The 18,909-nt window shown below is 41.3% G+C and overlaps 1 protein-coding gene across 9 annotated transcripts in view; it reads left to right on the forward strand.

The window, feature by feature from the left end:
* IQCH (IQ motif containing H) overlaps positions 1-18,598 on the forward strand; it is an 85,178-nt gene extending 66,580 nt beyond the window's left edge. For all 9 annotated transcript variants that reach the window (XM_039369666.1, XM_039369659.1, XM_039369663.1 and 6 more), the window contains 6 exons: positions 10,255-10,422; positions 14,165-14,287; positions 14,737-14,798; positions 15,428-15,536; positions 17,411-17,514; positions 18,347-18,598. In XM_039369666.1, the coding sequence (XP_039225600.1) occupies positions 10,255-10,422; positions 14,165-14,287; positions 14,737-14,798; positions 15,428-15,536; positions 17,411-17,514; position 18,347 (567 nt within the window). In that variant the 3' untranslated portion in view covers positions 18,348-18,598. The remainder of the gene's footprint in view (positions 1-10,254; positions 10,423-14,164; positions 14,288-14,736; positions 14,799-15,427; positions 15,537-17,410; positions 17,515-18,346) is intronic.
* The last annotated feature ends 311 nt before the right edge of the window (positions 18,599-18,909 follow it).

An 18,909-nucleotide genomic window follows, 5' to 3' on the forward strand; every position in this document is an offset into this window, starting at 1 on the left:
GTTTTGGTTTGGAGTCTCCAGACAACACCTTTGCTTCTTCAGACACGAGCTTCTGGGTCTGTGGAATGCCCAAGGAAGCTTCTGAAGAAGACAGTTCTTTTTTGATTAGCTACAAATTCATTTTTTTTCAGTATCAATGAAGCATCTTTTAGTGATGGATTACAGTCTAACTCAGTGGTTCTCAACCTTTTTAATGCTGCGACCCCCAACCGGTCGTAAGTCGAGGACTACTCAACCAGTCGTAAATCGAGGACTACTCAACTGGTGCAGCACCATTTGCAGAATGGGACTTTTGGCAGGCTGAGCAGGGCAGAGACAGCCTGGACAATTCCTATTGGCTTTTGAAAGCCAATAGAATTAGACTCTATTCAAGAGAGTCTATTCTATTGGCTTTCAAAAGCCAATAGAATAAAAGGGAGTAGCACAGCTAAGGAAAAGGAGGGAAAAAACGGCGGACTGCGTTGTTTGGCGACCCCTGTGAAATGGTCGTTCAACCCCAAATGGGGTCCCGACCCACAGGTTGAGAACCACTGGTCTAACTATATGTTAAGCGGGAATGTTTGAGAGCAAATCTTTTTAAAGACTGTTTTCTAAATACCTTCTCTATTCTTCAGCTAGGAAAAATAGTTGTCCATTTTTCCCTGACATTACTTTAATACCTTCTTCAATTTGTTATTTCACTGATTAAATGCTAGACAGATCATGTAGGATTTTTTTTTAATTAGTTTAGAAAACAGTTTTAGAAATGACCCAGCTAGCCTGTTGAAAGGGATATGTAATTGGTTAAGGAGAGCTGAGTAGGTACATGAAGACTTTTCTCTCGTCACTGCTATGATTAAAGAAATCTGAAAGTTTCGAATCCCCAATGCAACCCTTCATCATCACAAAGCAAAACGAAGCAAATCAAGCCCTCAAGCAGACACTGCACAAATTAGTTTGAGAAAGGAAATAGAAGCCCTTTATCTGAGTGACTTTCTGCTTGTCAAGATCTGTATTTCCGAGCCTTTGTTTCGTTGGCTCTTTATTTTTTCACAAATGCTATTAAAAGCAGAAGTTGGAATTACAAACAAACGTTGTAAGGCAGGTTATTGGTGAGACAATACATTTTGTAAAACATGTAATCCTCCATTACACCTCAAAATATCCTGGGTGATTTTATAGATTGGGGGAATGAAAACATTTCCAATATAATGAAGCCGATTAAGGGTTCTGGAGAGCATCTCTCAGGGCAAATGGTGCCTGCAGGCGGCCCTCTTCTGTGGAGGCTCTCGGGAAATCTGCTAAGGAAGACACTGGCGCTTATGATGGCACTTGAGAAGGGGCTTCGGGATTCACAGATCCCAAAGGAGAAAATACAGCTCTGACCAACTTCCCTAGTCAGGACCAGTGGGCATCATGCAGGGAGGGGCATTCCAGAAATTGCTTCTAATTTTCACCCACCCTATCTCTCCAATATTCAGGAATTTGCTAGGCTTTGTAACCATCTCCCACTTGGGAATCTGAAGGAAGGAAAGATCCTGACTGTAGGAAGGAGCTGTCAAAACACACCTCACGTCTTTTCTCTCATGGTTGCTGTGTAGGCCTGTGGGGAGACATTCCGCACACTGATATTTGAGGGGAAGATTGCAGAGCATGGGGGGGGGGGGAAACGTATAAGGTAGGCTTGTTCCAAAGGTGCTTTTTCAAAAGGCAACTGGACTTTCCTTTGTTTTTCACTTCTCATCCAAGAAGCTTCTTCAGTTCTGAGAAGTGAAATATCTTCAAGGAAAAGCAAGAAGGTCCAGTTGCCTTTTGAAAAAGCTCCTTTGGGACAACCATGACCTGGATGACTGAGAATCTCCATAGATAAGGTAGGCTTTTGCACAAGGATGCCAGAAAGGCCAGCGTTTCCCAAAGACTTAATGACTGATGAAATCTCTGGCACATTTAGCTTTTATTTTGGAAAATCTGAGTTCCTCTCTTTCAAAAGTGGCTGCCAAGTTATTTAGCTTCAGAAATGGATGCCTGTCTTACGGAAAGCTTTTCCTCCCCCCCCCCCCATCCTTAGAATTCTTTGAATGAAACCCTAAAAAAATTGAAAAAAGGGAAGTAACAGATGTAATTTATTTGAATTTTCAAACTGCCCTTAACTAAATCTCCTGCAGAAGAATATTTTACAGCCTGGAAATGGCAGCAAGAGGGACGGTGATTCTTCATGGCTGCTTTTTAATGCAACACAATCCAAAGAGCATTTCTCTGAAATCTTCTGTTCCGAGACGGGGCTTCTGGGCATGTGGCTTGCAGGAGACAAGCCTCGGCCTTCTTGTTTTCGGGAGCGCATGAGAAGGCTTCCTCCTGGGGCTGCCATTACGGAAATGGGGGAATCTTCCTGTCTTGCCTCTTCCCACACTGGGAAGCACATCATGCGATTATTCTGCTCTAATGTTTTAGTAACTTCTGAGTAATTTATAGTTTACTTATGGTTTTAGTGTATTTTAGTCTGTGCACACATCCAAGCAGCAGTGCATTGATGCCAGGTGCCATGATGGATTTTATCATTTGATGCTAGGGCGGTTGTAAGTGTGAAGACTGATTTCAATCCATTTTTTTCTGTGCCGTTGTAACTTTGAACAGTCATTAAATGAACGGTTATAAGTCAAGGACTCTACCTGCAATGGGTTTTGGCTGGAATGTTTGGTAAATCAAAGTATTTCACCAGTCACCACTAGATGGCATCCAAATCAGATAACTGTAATCCCAGCTAAAATGTTCAGTCCCATTGTGAATTGTAACCATAATAAACAGCACTCTCTTTTGAGAACTGACTTGCATTAATATTTTACTAATTGGCATTTTTACTGTATAATCTAGCCTCTTTTTTAAAAAGCACACACAAAAAAATAGGTGCACTCCCTGTAAAAATATAGAAGTCAATATTGGAGGCAGAAAATTAAATGGAACAAAGAAAAGTGATAATTTAGCAATTGTTTAAGAATTTATGCTTCCCAGTCCTTCTCAGATTTTAAAGCTGAAACATTTGTGTGCCTCCTGTAAAGAATGATGCTGTTACTGTGGCTTTATTCACTCTGAACATTTATATTTTACACAGTATCTCCTGTGTTGTTGGGATGTTGCAAAATAATAATAATCTGAATTAAAATAAGAATAATTAAAATTAGTAATAGTAATAATAATCTGAAAACCTAAAGCTGTATTCACATGGAATCCCTGCTTACACTGTGTGAAGATACAACCAAGATATTGCAATGGAATTTGGACTGGACAAATGTGTCAGCCTCATCGTCAATAAGCGAAAAATTGTGAAAACTGAAGGAATCAAAATATCCTATGGAACTTGTATGAAGAGTCTGAATGAAGACAATCACTACGAATATCTGGGCATCCTTCAAGCTGACAATATCAAGGACACTGAAGTCAAGAAGAAGGTTAGAAATGAATACATCAAGAGAGTGGAGAAGATCTTAAAGTCCAAACTCAGTGGAGGAATGCCATTCAGGCAATTAACGCCTGGGCAATTCCAGTCATTAGATCTGCAACTAGAAGAGCAGATCTCGGTAGGAGAATGAGAAAAATAATGACAGTGAATCATATCCTTCATCCAGGCAGTGATGTTGATAGAATCTGTTTACCAAGGTGCATAGATCGGTGTGGAAGGTTACAAGAAGAACAAAGGGCATTGGAAAAATACCTGAAGGACAGTGAAGAACATGGACAGATGCTTGTACATTATGAGAGTTCACTGAATTTCAGAGAGATCAGATTTATTTATTTATTTATTTTATTTATGAGACTTATATACCGCTTTAAGTGCAAGCACTCTCTAAGCGGTGTACACCAGTAAGCAATTTATATATATATATATATATTTATATTTCCCCCAACAATCTGGGTCCTCATTTTACCTACCTCGGAAGGATGGAAGGCTGAGTCAACCTTGAGCCGGTGAGATTTGAACTGCTGACCTGCTGAACACAGTCAGCTAAAGTGGCCTGCAGTACTGCACTCTAACTGCTGCGCCACCTCGGCTCAGATTGACCTTCAAAAAGGCCAGATGAAGTATAGAAAAAAGTTATGGGCAAAGCAAAGTATTACATGGCCAAATCATAAAAAGACTACCAAAACAGATAATAACAAGATTTGGCAAAGGCGAAGAGCAGGAAAATTGAAGAAATAGAGGGGCTAATTCTGGATGCGCAAGACCAAGCCTTAAGAACAAAGGCATATAAAGCCAGAATTGAGAAGACAGCAACAGACAGCAAGTGCCACCTCTGCAAAGAAGCTGAAGAAGTAGTGGAACATCTAGTTAGCTGATGCAAGAAGATCGCACAAACTGACTACAAGCAAAAGCATGACAAAGTAGGAACAACAGTACATTCGAAGATCTTTAAGAAATACCATTTGCTGCAAGCAAGAACTGGTGGGACCACAAAATAGACAAAGCAATAGAAAATGAAAAAGCTAAAGTGCTGTGGGACCATTGAATTCAAAAAGATAAGGACTTCCGGTTTGCCATCGTGTCCTCTGCGGATACAGGAAGGCGAGCTCCATCTTCCGCAACCGAATTCATCCCGCTGGGGGACCCTGGAAAGGGTCGAAAGTCGCCCTGTAGGGGCGATGAGCAAGAAGGAGACTTCTGCTTGATCGCAGGAGGGCGACTGCCCTTCTGCTTGATTCAGGGCTGCCCTCCAAACCGGTGGGGGAAAGACCGGCCATAGCAATATGGCTCATCATTAAGCTGCTGAAAGCCAAAGTCAAAATCACCATCAAGCACCTTTAAAGCAACATGGATGAAACTGGGTGAGATCTGATTTTCTCTTTAAGACTTTAAGTATTTTCTCCTGAAAAAGCTGCCCAAAGTATTTTGCCCGTGAGGAGAGAGGGAAGGGAATATCTACCCCACCCTCCAAGAAAAGCGGTGACTAACTATCCAGGGGAATTAAAGTAACTATAAACAATTTTAATCTAATTGGATATATGTGCCTTTGAAACTTGGGGACTAAAAGTTTTCCTATTCTTACTGCAGACGTCTGTTTTAATTTTTTAAAAAAAGAAATAAAACTTGAAAAACTGTCATAAAATCTTTGGACTTAAAAAGCTTTAAACAGCATTGGTGACATCTTGTGGCGAAGTATGGTATTACAACTTGTTATTACCTAAAAGAGACTTGGCTTGAAGCCCAGACTCCAGAAAAAACTTTTTTGACCTTGACAGATACCAGCTCTGAAAAACTCAGCTGTAAAGAGAACTTCTGGGCAACATATTTAGCCTGCTTGAATTATTTTTAACGTCTGATACTAAGGTCTTCAACTTAATACACTATTAAGAGAATATGGATGAAGATCAGGAAAAAATCCTTTCCATGTTGAAATCAATACACGAAAATATTCTCTCAGCTTGTGACAAAATAAGATGCAACATAAAGGAACAAGATGCCAGCTTAGACATACAAACCCAGATCTTGACTACAACCAAAGCACTAATAATGCAGAAACAACATTTCCCCATCCCAGATCCTTGGGAGGACCAAATAGATGGATAAGAATGCCAAATCCAGTCTAAACATCCGGCTGCCTGGGCAACCAACTATAATAGTGAGATCTGTATGCATGTTTTGCATTCCATCGCCATCAAATGGGAATCCGCCCGGATTGCTGTGGAGCGATATGGGAGAATCACACCATTGGGGCTTTCTGAACCGCACTGGCTGGGATTTCCCAGCCTACACAGCTCAAGTGGTGGATGGAGACAGCAGGATTTATTGGCTACTGGTGATACAAGAATTGCATCCTTGATCCCTTACTCCTGACCTAGGCTGATCTAAAATGCTGAGCAGGGTTATCTCTGGTTAATACTTGGAGGGGAAATGATCAGAGGTTGTCAGCTCCACTAAGAAGTTGGGGGGGGGAATCTCAGAAGATGTTAAGGGCAAAAAGAGTATGGATGAGGGCTGACAACAGGCATGGAGAAAGTGTTTAAGGTGAGTGTGGGGAGTTGACAGGCCTTTGGCATAGGAAGGAAGAAAGACGGAGGGCGAGATGGTGAGAGAAAATTGGGGCGGAAGAAGGGAGGGGGGAAGAACTTCAAATGTAGGCTTAGGGCCTGCAGGTGATTCAGGTGGTGATGGATGCCAGCACAGAGACTTAAGGAAAAGAGTTATGGCTCTTCAGTGGTGGGAGAGAAATACGATTCCAGCCAACACGCTCTCTGCTTAAGGCACACTGAGATCAATTCACACTCTGTGGGTATCAACAGCAAAACTGGATATTCCTTCCCCCATGGCGAAAAACATCTCCATTAACCAAGAGGCTGAGAGGGGCTTCTCCCTTTATGTCACATGCTCCCCTAATTTTGAACCCTCCAAAGAAGTGTGGAAGAAGTGGAAATGAGTTTGGATTTATGAGCCCACAATGGATTTGTTTATTGATAGGGGTTTGATTTTACAAAGGTCCCAGTGGGCATAAGACAGGGCTACACTCTGGTTCAAGAGCCTTGCTTGGGGCTCTGGGGCTCAAAAGCTTTTACAAGATCTTCTTTTTATGCCTGCACATGGGAGTCAGGAGCTTCTGTCTTTCACAACGGGGTCCCAGCTGCTGGGCTGAAGCTTTGTTTTTTCACCAGGTGTCAACAGCTGGATTATTCCTTCTCACCAGAGAATAGAAGCTGCTCTGTCCTACTTGGTCTTTGGTTAAAAACAGTCATGGTAAGGCTGCTGTGACCAGCATTTGACATTTAAATTCTCTGTGTTGTACAAGCAGCAGCCTGGATAGGTGAGGCTGAAAGCCTTGGAAGTATCTTTAGCTGCTGACATCTCATGCTGCCTAACTTGAGTTGGCAGCACCAAGCCCAGGGACACCCAGGTCCATGAAATATAATGCAATTGTAGAAAATGTTAAAAACAAACAAACACTAACTTTCAAACATATAGAAAGTCGGCCAAGATTTCAACATCTCATTCAAGATCCCAGGAGAGCCTAGAATGCAATCACTAACATTTCAGGAAAACTCGGAAGCTGCTGAGACATGAGAGTTAAACTCCTGGACTTTTGATCACTGGAAGAAGACCACAAGCAAAAAACGTCGCCTCCCTCAAGAAAAAACGAGCTTTTTCCAAAGAATCTACTCTGCACTAATATTTCATGAAGACTTGATCATTGCCAGAGAATGGATAGGATTGGATGAACATGAGGTTTCAGAAATTTGAAGAGGGGAAAGTTCTCTTTTTCAGAATAAAAATAAAAAGTGCAGAGAAGAGCAACTGAAGGATAAAACATATGAAGAACAATTGCAGGAATTGGTATGTCTGGTTTAACGAAAAGAAGGACTGGGGTGACATGATGGCAGTCTTCCAATATTTCAAGGGCTCCTACAAAAGAAGACCAAAGCTCTTTCTTTTCCTTATGCAACGAGAAATATTTAAGTTGACAAATAGGATATTCAACAGTAAAACTGGTACTTGATGGTTCATTATTAACTGTTTCGGATGTGATTTATTTGCTGTTATAAAAAGAGGCATTATTTTGTAATATGATTCAGAAATTAGCTCCAGTTTAGCAAGAGGCCTTGACTGTCTGACCCCTTAATACCCTTATAATGATGCCATTTACCATTCAGTGGCTTGTCCAAGTCCTTCTGTGGGAGAGTTGCTTCTAAAGGACCGATATTCACAGGAGACGCTCCTGGGCGTGATCAACCTGTGACCAGATGCACGGCCTAAGCTCAGTTCTCCAGAAGTGAAAAGGCTGCTGTCCCATAACTACTCAAAGGTGCTTTTTTCTTCGAAAGGCAAAACTGGACTTCCCCCCCCCCCCCCGAGGAAGAAGAAAATATTTCACTTCTCATCCAAGAAGCTCCATCAGTTCTGATAGTGATTGGGGGGGAGATGGAACTGATGAGCTGATTTTGTTTTGTTTTTAATGAGTTGACCAATCCTCCTCTCCCTCCTCCTCCTCCTCGTCCTCCTCCTCTCCCCCTCCAGTTTCCCTATTGAATTTCATCTCGATTTCCAAATGCTGGCAATTTTGACTGCCTTGCCTTGAAGCAAGGCAGTCTCTCTGTCTCTGTCTCTGTTCAGTGGCATCCCAAGCCACGGCCACCTACTTGTTAGCTTGGGGGTCATGAAAACACAGGCAGGGTGCTTAATTTATGATTCAGTGTCGTGTAAGCCCAGAAAACAGAGTTACTTATTTACACCATGAGTATATTGCCATGGATAGAGGAGCCATATCAATACTACCACTGCATTTGTACATTTTCTTACATGGTCTGCAATATTCAGGCATGTTCTAAATCCCAGGCACTATTTAAGAACATTTCCTCTGTAGTTTCAGTTGCCATTTCTTTGGAGCACTTTTGTTTAGAAACCTAGGAACTGGTCCATCTTTGTCCTGACCAAAACGTCTGCATTTCCAGGCTGTGGAGAGATCTTTGGAAAGGATGGGTTCCCTTAAAACAGTGTCTCTCAACTTCGGCAACTAGAAGATGTGTGGACTTCAACTCCCAGAATTCCCCAGTCAGCAAGGCTGATGAACAGGTTCCCTGCAGATGCAGCCCAGGCATCTTTAGGTGTACAACCTCATATTTCTTTAATACAAAAAGTTAACTTTCCAAGCTTTCTCTTCTTCTTCGTTTTAGCAAGCCTACTAGAATAGGGCAGGGGAGTCATTTTGTTTCAATTGAGACACATGTGGTGATTTATTGCAGAGCAGCGAGTGGTTTCCCCTGAAAATTCTGGTCTGTTTTATGCCCGCTTCTAATCCTATTGAATTGTAGACTTGATATATGGCTTGTTTCCTAAGCTCTCTCTGGGATGAGCTAGCTTTCAAATATGTGACTATAAATATGTTTTAGATAGAACAACTGAAACTGAAGATGACTTGCTGCAGTCACTTGATGTACAGCTTGTCATGGTTACATTAAAAAATATGAAGGTGGCCATGGATGCGGTCATAAATAGGAACCTTCTTGAGCATTTGCACTGTTGTTGGTTTACAACACTAGTGCTTACCTCTTTGAGCACACTGATAACGTTCTATCAAGTTTAACTTCAGATATTCACCCCCAAACCATCTTAAACTTGCAGATGTCAGCCATAGAATCATAGAATTCTTTATTGGTCAAGTGTGATTGAACACACAAGGAATTTGTCTCCAGTGCATAAGCTCACCCTGTACATATAAACAGGAAATAATAGGTCATAGATCATATCTAGATATCTAGAAGTTGCTTGTTATCTCCCACCCCACTGTCCATAGATGCCTTGTGGGGATGGATGAAGATAGCTTCTGCAAGTCCAGCAAGCTCTTGCATGGGCGCTTGCTTGCGTTTGAAATAGCGGTGAATATCTGTAGTTTGGGTGTAAGATGAGGGTGAAGGCGCGTTCTCCGAAACCAGCCCACACACTCGGAGAATGAACCTTCACCTTCATCTTGCTTGTGTTTCTGGGACATGAATCTCACAGCTGCTGAACTTCGGTAGTGCTACGCGTTACTGCAAGATTAGTGTCGTCCAAACTGCAGCCCTCCGAAGCACCGATGTACCTTTCCTGTACCCCCCCCCCTTCAACAAGTCATATTTAGTTATGGGCAATGTGCATTTGATAATACCCACCTTTCAAAGTACCTGCAGGGGACAATACAGGTAGTCTTGTGACCGTTTGAAGTTACAATGACATATGACCATGGCAGCATCCCCACGGTCATGTGATCAAAATTTGGACGCTTGGCAACTGGTTCATATTTATGACGGTTGCAGTGTCCTGGTGTCGTGTGATCCCCTTTTGCAACAAGTAAAGTCAATGGGGAAGCATAACAAACATGTTACTAATTTAACAAGTGCAGGGATTCACTTAAGAACTGTGGCAAGAAAGATCATAAAAGGGCACAACTCACTTAACATCTGTCTCACTTAGCAACATAAATTTGGGGCTCAGTTGTGGTCATAAGTTGAGGACTACCTATAATGGTGGTACCCTGCTGTTTTGTTGCTTTCATTGAGTTCTTTTTTGACATTTCAGATATTAAAAAAGAACACAACTCCATTCACCCAAGAGGAGGCATTTTTGTATTTGAGATTGTAGGCAGATACAAAACATAAGACAGGTTCACAAATGTCTGAGCCCTTTCAGACAATAAGTTCACTGCTGGTGCCTCTTGTGCTCTCCAGATATAAAGTAAGGCTATCTCACTTTCACGCCGAGAGGTTTATTTCTAAGCCTAAAAGAAAAGTTGTACTTGACAGATCTATTTCTCTCCCAAGGTTTGGGCAATAGACTTGGATCTGCACTATAGTGATCACTTGGCTATGACCCAGGTCGCGCTCTACGTAACCGAGGGGACCTTCAACTGTGCTTCCAGCCGCTTCCAGGTGCAGCTTCCTCCAAAGAAACCACTTGACCTGCCTCTGCAGAAGGAGCAGACCCAACCCGTAAGTGATGCTCCTTTCAAATGAAGAAACAGATAGGCCAGTGACTGAACAAATAAGCAGTTTGTGGCCTAAACGGTGTTGGTTCCCCATTGTTTGATGCACTGCTGCCCTGACCCCTCCTGCATCATCACCCCATTGCATTAGGGACAATGTGAGCAGTGTGGCCCCCATCATTTCCCCACCCATTATGAACAATAAATTTTAATTTACTAATCAATTGCTTATAGTTACATTTGGAAATTACCAGTTCTTTCCCTCTGCCTGATGTTTTGTGTTGGGTTTAACATAACTGGCCGAAGATAATTACTTGATGGGTCCTTTCTTCTGGTTCTTAGCAGAAGAGGCGGTCTTTGCTGGTTTTATGCTTAGGTAGCAAACTTTCTTGGGCTGGTCCTGTAGAAGTCTTGCCACTGATGAGTAACTGTAATAATTAATTTTATTAACTTTATTATTTGTAATAAAAACTGTATATGTCATTGTAACCAACTCCCCCCAAGCTCCATATTTTTGGAGTACAGCTCTCAAAATTCCCAGATGGTATGATCAATGGAAACCCATCTTCCTTGGAATTCTGGGATTTGTAGTCAACATATTTGTAGGTTACCAGATACAGTGGATATAGAAACTCTACACACACCTGTTAAAATGCCAGGTTTTTGAAATGTAAAAAACTCAGACCAAAATAAATCACTTTGATATTTTCTCACTTTTAATATAACATACAAGCTGTACAATTCAATTGAAAAACAAACTGAAATCTTTTAGGGGGGAAATAAAAATAAAAAATTAAAATAATATGGCTGCATATTATTACACCCTCTTATAATTAGGAATGTGGCTGTGTTCAGAATTAACCATTCACATGCAAACTGACGTTAAATAGTAGTCAGTACACACCTTTCAACATGACGACAACACAAACTATACGTCCAAATCCTCAAAATAATGTCTTGACCAGAAGAAGATCAAAGTTTTGGAATGGCCTGGCCAGAGTCCGGACCTGAATCCACTTGAAAATCTGTGGGATGACCTGAAGAGGGCTGTGCACAGGAGAGGCAATCCGGTAGATCTGGAGCACTTGTGCCAGGAAGAGTGGGCAAAGATTCCCAAAGCAAGTTGTGTCGTGCTGAGAGGCTCCTACCCCAAGACTTGATGCTGTCAAAAAATCAAAAGTTCCTTCAACAAAGTATTAGTTTAAGAGTGAGCTGTAAGAGATGACCAGCCTGAGCCCCAGAGAGGGGTCAAATGCGTCATTGGTCATGAGTCCCTTTACCCCCACAAGGGAATTCCTTTCTATTCTTAACTACCACAAATTTCCCTTGACTGTTAGTAGTTCAGATTCTTGTAGAGAGCTTAAGCTGGCAATAAATCTTTATACTCATTTGAACTGCCTGGATCTCCTGATTTCCAGGACGTTTTAATATGTGCATCTTCATGCAACAATGTTATTGTAAGTTTTTTTTATTGTTATTTCCCCCCACCTAAAACATTTCAGTTTGTTTTTCAGTTGAGTTGTACTGCTTATATGTTATATTAAAGGTGTGGGGGGGGGGAAATCTTGGTCTGTTTTTTTTACATCTCAAAAACCTGGCATTTTAGCACGGGTGTGGGGCGCCCCTGTATGGGAAAGTTGCCTTATAGCTGGATTGTGTGCATTTTCCAAAGTGTCCAAGCTACAAAATGTCAAGATTGATGACCTTCTCAAGCTACTACGTGGGGTAAGAGGAGTTTTGGTTCGGGTCCAGGTTTTAGAAATGGAAAGTAACCAAGCAGCAATTCTGTAAATTAAAATAATTGCAGATTATTGTGATTTTTTGTCATTTTGGACCTGCCAGTAGCCCTCAGCACATCACTGCTTTCTCTTCTTCCTCTTCCTCATTCAGCCAAGCATTTGGGGTAAAACTGGGGACCAGCACATGAGATCTTTTAAAAAACCAAAAGAAACAAACAGAGACAAATTGTTTTACAGTGGATGATCTATAATGAATGATTAAGTAAAAACACTTTATGTGAAATTATGATGTTAATAATGCTTCTGTCCCCGCGAATTTATTATGTGTTCACCGGGCTGCTCGCTTTGATTTTGATAAAATGGAGCAGAGACGGAGTACGAGTGATGGTTTTTATTTTTAGAAATCTCCTTTGCCAGAGCAAATTTCCTAGATACCCGCTACTGTAATTATGTAGAAAACCAATCACTCATTATACTTAGGATACATTATCTTTGAGACAGATGAGGCTAAATAAGCAAGACATTAATAATTCATCCAGCAGTTCATTATGCATGTGTTTGTCTGCTTTGTAGCTGAAATAAGCGCCTCGTCAGACCGATGCCTCCGCTTAAACAATAGTTCGGTGTTATCGCTGCTATGTCCGGGTTTACGCTTGTTAAGCTGCGATTTGGATTATTTTATCAAGCATTCATTTATTTTATTTGCTGCCGTCTTTTGCCAGGAACAAATTTCTCAAAACTTTGGGTGCCTGTTTTGGAAGCCTCTCTTTCAGCCAGCTGGTCCCAGAGAGAAGGGGGGCCCTCGGAGAGGCAGCCAGCCACAGCCCCTTGCCTGCTTGCTTGTCTCGTAATAGTGCACGTGTGAGCATGATGTGCAAGGAAGAGAAGCAGTCGCCCCTCTGGTTAGCAGTTTCATGCCTCAAATAACACTTGAGAATGAGAGATTTGGGATGAGGGGAAATAAGGAATATCAACAAAAGCTGCTTGAGACACATTCGTTCCAAGGAGCCTCCCAAACTGCCTTTCTACATATGGCACATTTTGAACCCTGCATGTGCCCATTGAAATTCAGGTCTTTACTGGATTACCACCAAAATGACTTGGCAGACATCAGCTAGCATGGCTGTAACCCCTCGGCTCCCCCCCCCCACTGATTTCTGCTAACAACCAGACACAATTTTGCTTAGCACAGTTTTGCAAACATTCTATTATTAACCTCCTTGACGTTGTGTTAGCCAGTCGATGGAGAACGGTGGACAGACAATGGCCCCCCGGTGCCTTTCTCATGGCACTTGGGGTGCCCTCTGGATCAGCAGTAAAACTCTCAAGGTTGGCACAAGAATTTCCTGCCATTTTCTGATTGGAATAAAAATTGTGCTGCAGGCCAAAATAGGCTTGAATTTATTTTAAAAACCTCCCATACTTGGGAGAGAAAAATAACAAAATCTGGCCACATTTGCCCTTGTCCCACTCAGGGTTACTGTTAGGGCCCGAAAAATACCCCTCTCTGCCCATTTTTTAAGGAAAGAGGAGGAGGAAAAAGTAGAAGTGCTTATGGTGAGGAAGCACATGTATGACTAAAATCTTAAGACCAATTTTAACATTTCGGTGTGTTTATGAGACACAAGAAAAACGTATGAGAACTACTGCATTCTCAAAGGAGTTCTCAGCAGTTTCGGGCTGGTGCAGGAGTTTAGGACAATTCTCTGCAGCCGACTCACCCCAGTTAACTCACCACCTGACAACTCACTGCAATTCAACATGGGACAAGTGAATGGCAGCCAGCCTTCTCTTGCTTTAGGGTGGAGCCGTCTCAAGTCACAGCGCTAATCTCCCCCTTTATCTGTATTCAACTGACTCCTTGCAAAGGCTGAGAGTGGCTTCTTTGAAGAAGACAGAGGAAACAGGCCAGGGGGCTTAAGATTGGGTATAAATCTGCACTGCCTCGAAGCTGGAATCCATCAGGGATTCATCAGCATTCACTCTTTTCCTTTTTTCCCCCTTTGCCAGACGTCCCTGGTCAGCCGCCACATTCTCCTGAGCAGCTCAATTAAGAACGGCAGCCTTTCCTTCATTTACTACAATGTTTTCCTCCAGATGTGCAAGGCTCACGGGATTGGCTATGATGTGCGGGTAAGAAGGACGCCTGCTTTAATCTCAGTGAAATAACACTAGGAAAATAGGATGGGGAAAAAATAGAGGGCAAACCTATAAAATGAGTGAACCACACATTAACTGTTTTTCTGAAAAGAATCTCCATATTTTGGCCCCTATAATCAATTTCAATGAAATCTATGATTGTGTGCTTTTATTAATAGAGTTCAGATAGGCCTCGGAGGGAGATGGGGAGAGGAGGAAGGAATTACAAATATAGTTTGTTTCCAGACGCTTCTCTTGCTGAATACTTGACCACCTTTTTATATCAGCTTGGAAGTGAACACAATAATTGGCTTGCTCTTAAATTCATTTCTTCTTAAATCACATCATCCCATGTAATGCGCCTTAGCATTTGATCTTGGGAAATTGTATGTTTAGAATTTCCAGACACAGTAAGAAGTTTAACATCTTATCCCTCTCAACAGCTAAAAGAAGGAACCATTTTTATCTTGTTTGAAGACCAGAAAAGAAACACATTTGGAATGATGTAAGTTTCCAAGAGAGAGAAATGAGTTGCTGGACCTTGATAGTCCTGTAGTTTAAAATTCCTTTTACCTGCTCTGTGCCAGTATTCTGAAAGATTAAAGCCTGGAGAGAATGGTTCCTTCAAAAACCCTTAAAGCACAGAATTGTGTCAGAAAAACCAGATTAAAAATATCCATAATTATTTTTACCTACTAACTGTTCTTCAAGAGCAGCCACAGCCCAAGCTTCACTGAAATGGTTGAACTCCTGTTTTTTGGGTGGATCTGAGCAAACCCAAGTTTCCAACAGGATGCTTTGCCATTAATAATCCTGGGGTTTACATACCACCAGCGGTTCCTATTCACATGTTTGGGATGCTTTAGAAAAGATGGGACTCTTGTGTTTCGAATGATTCAAGCCTTTGCCCTCCTCCATTACTTGATTAATAAAAAATATTTATTACACAAATCCTTTTTACTGACAAGTTAAAATGGAGCCTCGTCTTTTGTATCTCCCTGAAGATTGCCACCTTAAGAGATTGAAAATATTCATTAAATTCCACCATCTGACAGGCCCAAATGAGAGGGCGATTGTTTTTAAGCCTGCAAATAGAATCATTGGCAAAGACGTTTCTTTGGATATCATTAACAGAACAATTGGGGAACATCTCCAGGGGGTCCTCATGACCTTTGCTCAGCATCTCTTCATCATCTATCAAGAATTATCAGCACCTAATATGCATGCCGAGACCAATTTTAAGGTGAGGTGTTAATTAACTAACGATCCCAGTTAAATTTCTGTTCAAGGACAGAAAACATCCCATGCTGTATTACAGTACAAGCAAGTGCTAAACTATCCTCGCTTCTGCTTGTAGCAGTACGTATTTCACAGCTTGGGGGTCAATATTGTGAGATTCCCAGTGAATCTGTTAGTTAAATTTAAGAATTTTGATATGGGAGCATGGATTTACTTGGGCTGAGAGCGAATGGTATATTTCTTTTTAAAAAAATACATAACACAACTCTCTCTGGCGTGAATGGCTAGCTCCTGAGGAAATTAGATTTTCATTTTGCATACATCCGCTCTTGGATTTACTAATTGGAGAGGCAAAAAAAATGCTCTTCTCCCCATAGACTTCTATTGATTTGTCAAATGAAACGGTTGAGATGTTTGAAATATTAAAACACATCCATTAGAAGGAGGCAAATAAATAGGCCTGTTTATGTTCCAAAAGCTATAGAAAGGTGATAGTTGTAAGCCCAGGGCTTGCACTTGTATACTTTCTGCCTAATATTATGGGTATCAAAGCAAGACTCTACTGGATTTAGGTGTTTACCCCTTAGGGTGCCTCTGGGGGGCACTACCGTCTCTGGCATCTCTGGGGTGCTGGTGCTTTGTGAACGGCCAGCTCAGTTGTAGCTCAGCTCCAGTTAACATAGAACATAGAATAATAGGGTTGGAAGGGACCTTGGAGGTCTTCTAGTCCAACCCCCTGTACCATATCAGACAAATAGCTGTTCAATCTCTTCTTTAAAACCTCCAGTAATGGAGCATCCACAAGTTCTGGAGGGAAGCCGTTCCATTGGTTAATTGTTCTCACTGTCAGGATATTTCTCCTTAATTCTAGCTTGAATCTCTCTTTAATAATCTTTCACCAGTTACTTCTTGTCCAGCTTTCAGGTGCTTTGGAGAATAGATCAACCCCCTCTTCTCCATGACAGCCCCTCAAATATTGAAAGACTATAATTTCACCCCTAGTCCTTCTCTTTGTTAGACTAGACCTATCCAGTTCCCACAACCTTCAATTGTATTTCCAACCTGTACTGCCCACGGTCAATGTTAAGAATTGTATTTTGTGTGCTACTGCTTGGTTCCTATTCCAAATGTGCAAAAGCTGCCAGTGAAATACACCCAGTGGCAGCAGCAATTCTGAGTGATGAACTGGAAAGCAATGGTCCATCTCAACCCCAGGGAAGGCACCATGAAGGCACCTACACACAGGTGTCCACAAGGGATGTCAAAAAGTAAAGACGATATATGGATGTGACCTCCATAATGGCCTTTGTTGACAGCACCCCACCCCTGGGTGACATCCCTGTGTGCATGCCTGATCTCATTCTTGCATATACTTAGTTCTTTGGGCAGCCTGTAGGATTCTGAAAGTTGAAGTCCAGTCTTCCCAAATGGAAACAAGTCCAAAAATCAGAAGATCCTATTTGCCCATTCAGGCAACATATTAAATTTTTGCAAAAATTCTGGAAAATGTTGAAGTCACCATTTGGGGTTTCTAAGAACCAAGATTTCTGCCCAAACTTTGCCATTAGTTACGAGTCCTGGCTGTAAATTTCAGATGATGATAGTTTCAGCTTTGGATAACACCATAAGTCATGAGCAGGGGTCTCCAAACTTGGCAACTTTAAGACTTGTGGACTTCAATTCCCAGAATTCTCTAGCCAGCTATGTGCACCCACAGAGTGAAATGTGGTGCAGTTTCCTTGGCTTTAGCTTAGCATCTTCCATCAACATAGCCTTAGGTGAGTGCCCATTGTGGTCAGCCCAGAAGCCCAAACATAAGTGGGAGGCTGGATGGGGAAATCTCTGGGCCTAATTTGCAGCATTTCCATCTCTTTCTAGGGAGCCATTCAAGATATTGAGAGGATCTTAGGGGTTACAGAACAGAACAAGTTAAAATTTGAAGAGGAAAAGGAGGCCTTGAAAGCAAAAACATCCAAAAAGTAGTGAGTAAACCTTCCTTTTCTACTCATAGCGTCTTTTGCATTTTTCTTTCCCCAAATCACATTTCATGCACTTTGCTTGAATAGGTGACCATTTGTCCGGAGCAAAAAAACATTCATTTTTCCTTAGGATAGCTTGAGCCTAAAGCTTTAAAAATCATACTTAGTTGGGTATACCCCTTGGAAGAGAAAAAATGTGTAATAGGATGAAATTGGTCACTCCATAACAGCCTCTTGGTTATATGCCTAAGATTTAATATAGGGTGGTAGAACTCTATTCCAGGCATATTAATATATAAATTAATACATTAATACATAAATTAATACATAAACAAACCTCATGAATAAAGGTGAATCTACGTGTCCCAGGATAATGTTGCAGGATCCAGTCGGGGTCAATTCCCTGGGACCAGAGGTTTAGTCTTCTGAGTTTTAGGATTCATGCTGGAGCCCATCCTCAGGGAACTTCTGTCTCACCAGAATGTGCGCTTTGGGCTGTTCCATGCGTCATATTTATGTGGTGTCTGATTGGGTGTGGCTTCACCAGACACCATATAAATACCACACAGAGAACAACCCAACGCACACACTCTGCTAGAGAGAAGGTCCCTGCGGATGGGCTCCAGCACCAGTCTGGAAGCTTGAAAGAGAAAACCGCTGGTCCTGGGGAACGATCAAGATTGGATCTTGCAAAGAAACCTCAACATGAAATTACATCTTCTCTCTTTTAGGGCATAGTTAACACTAATTATTGAAAGTTATTAATTCTTTTGGAAGAAAAAATACTTGAAAAAAATACTTGAATATTGATTTACATTTTTATGTCTTCCTAAAGGTTAAAATATATTCTTCGTGCCTTGAGATTCTCACCATGCATCTTCAAATTCTTCATCTTTTGTTGTCTTCCACATTGACAGTTGTACATCTGCAATTGTATTTTGGATTTTTGGAAACCACATTTAATGAAGCTACTGTAAATAGGTCTCAGTAGTGACCCAGATTTTTAAAACTGTTAAAATGAGATTAAATGTCCTCTGTGTGATTTACATGAGCATTTGTTCCTCCAATAAAATGTAATGTATTTATATTGGGGGAAAAGTGATTTCCCAGTCTTGGAAGTGAGGAGACTCTTCTAATTTCTAAGATATGGATACATTAACCTTGATTCATTTTTCCTTAAAAGAGTATGCCTAAAATTCTATTGTTGCATGGAAAAGAAGGAGACAGTTTCTTGCATTTGATTGGATGACAATAAGGGGTTGGGTTCAAGGAGTTATATCCAAATCCATTTTCAATGCCAATAACCCATAAGAAGTGAAGGAAAATTATAGGAACTATCACAAGAGGATTTTATATTCTATATCACATTACATTACAAATAGTTTCATGGGAGTTGTT

Source organism: Crotalus tigris, unplaced genomic scaffold (genome assembly GCF_016545835.1).
Source record: "Crotalus tigris isolate CLP2741 ecotype Arizona unplaced genomic scaffold, ASM1654583v1 scf7180000021179.819088, whole genome shotgun sequence".
NCBI lineage: Eukaryota > Metazoa > Chordata > Lepidosauria > Squamata > Viperidae > Crotalus > Crotalus tigris.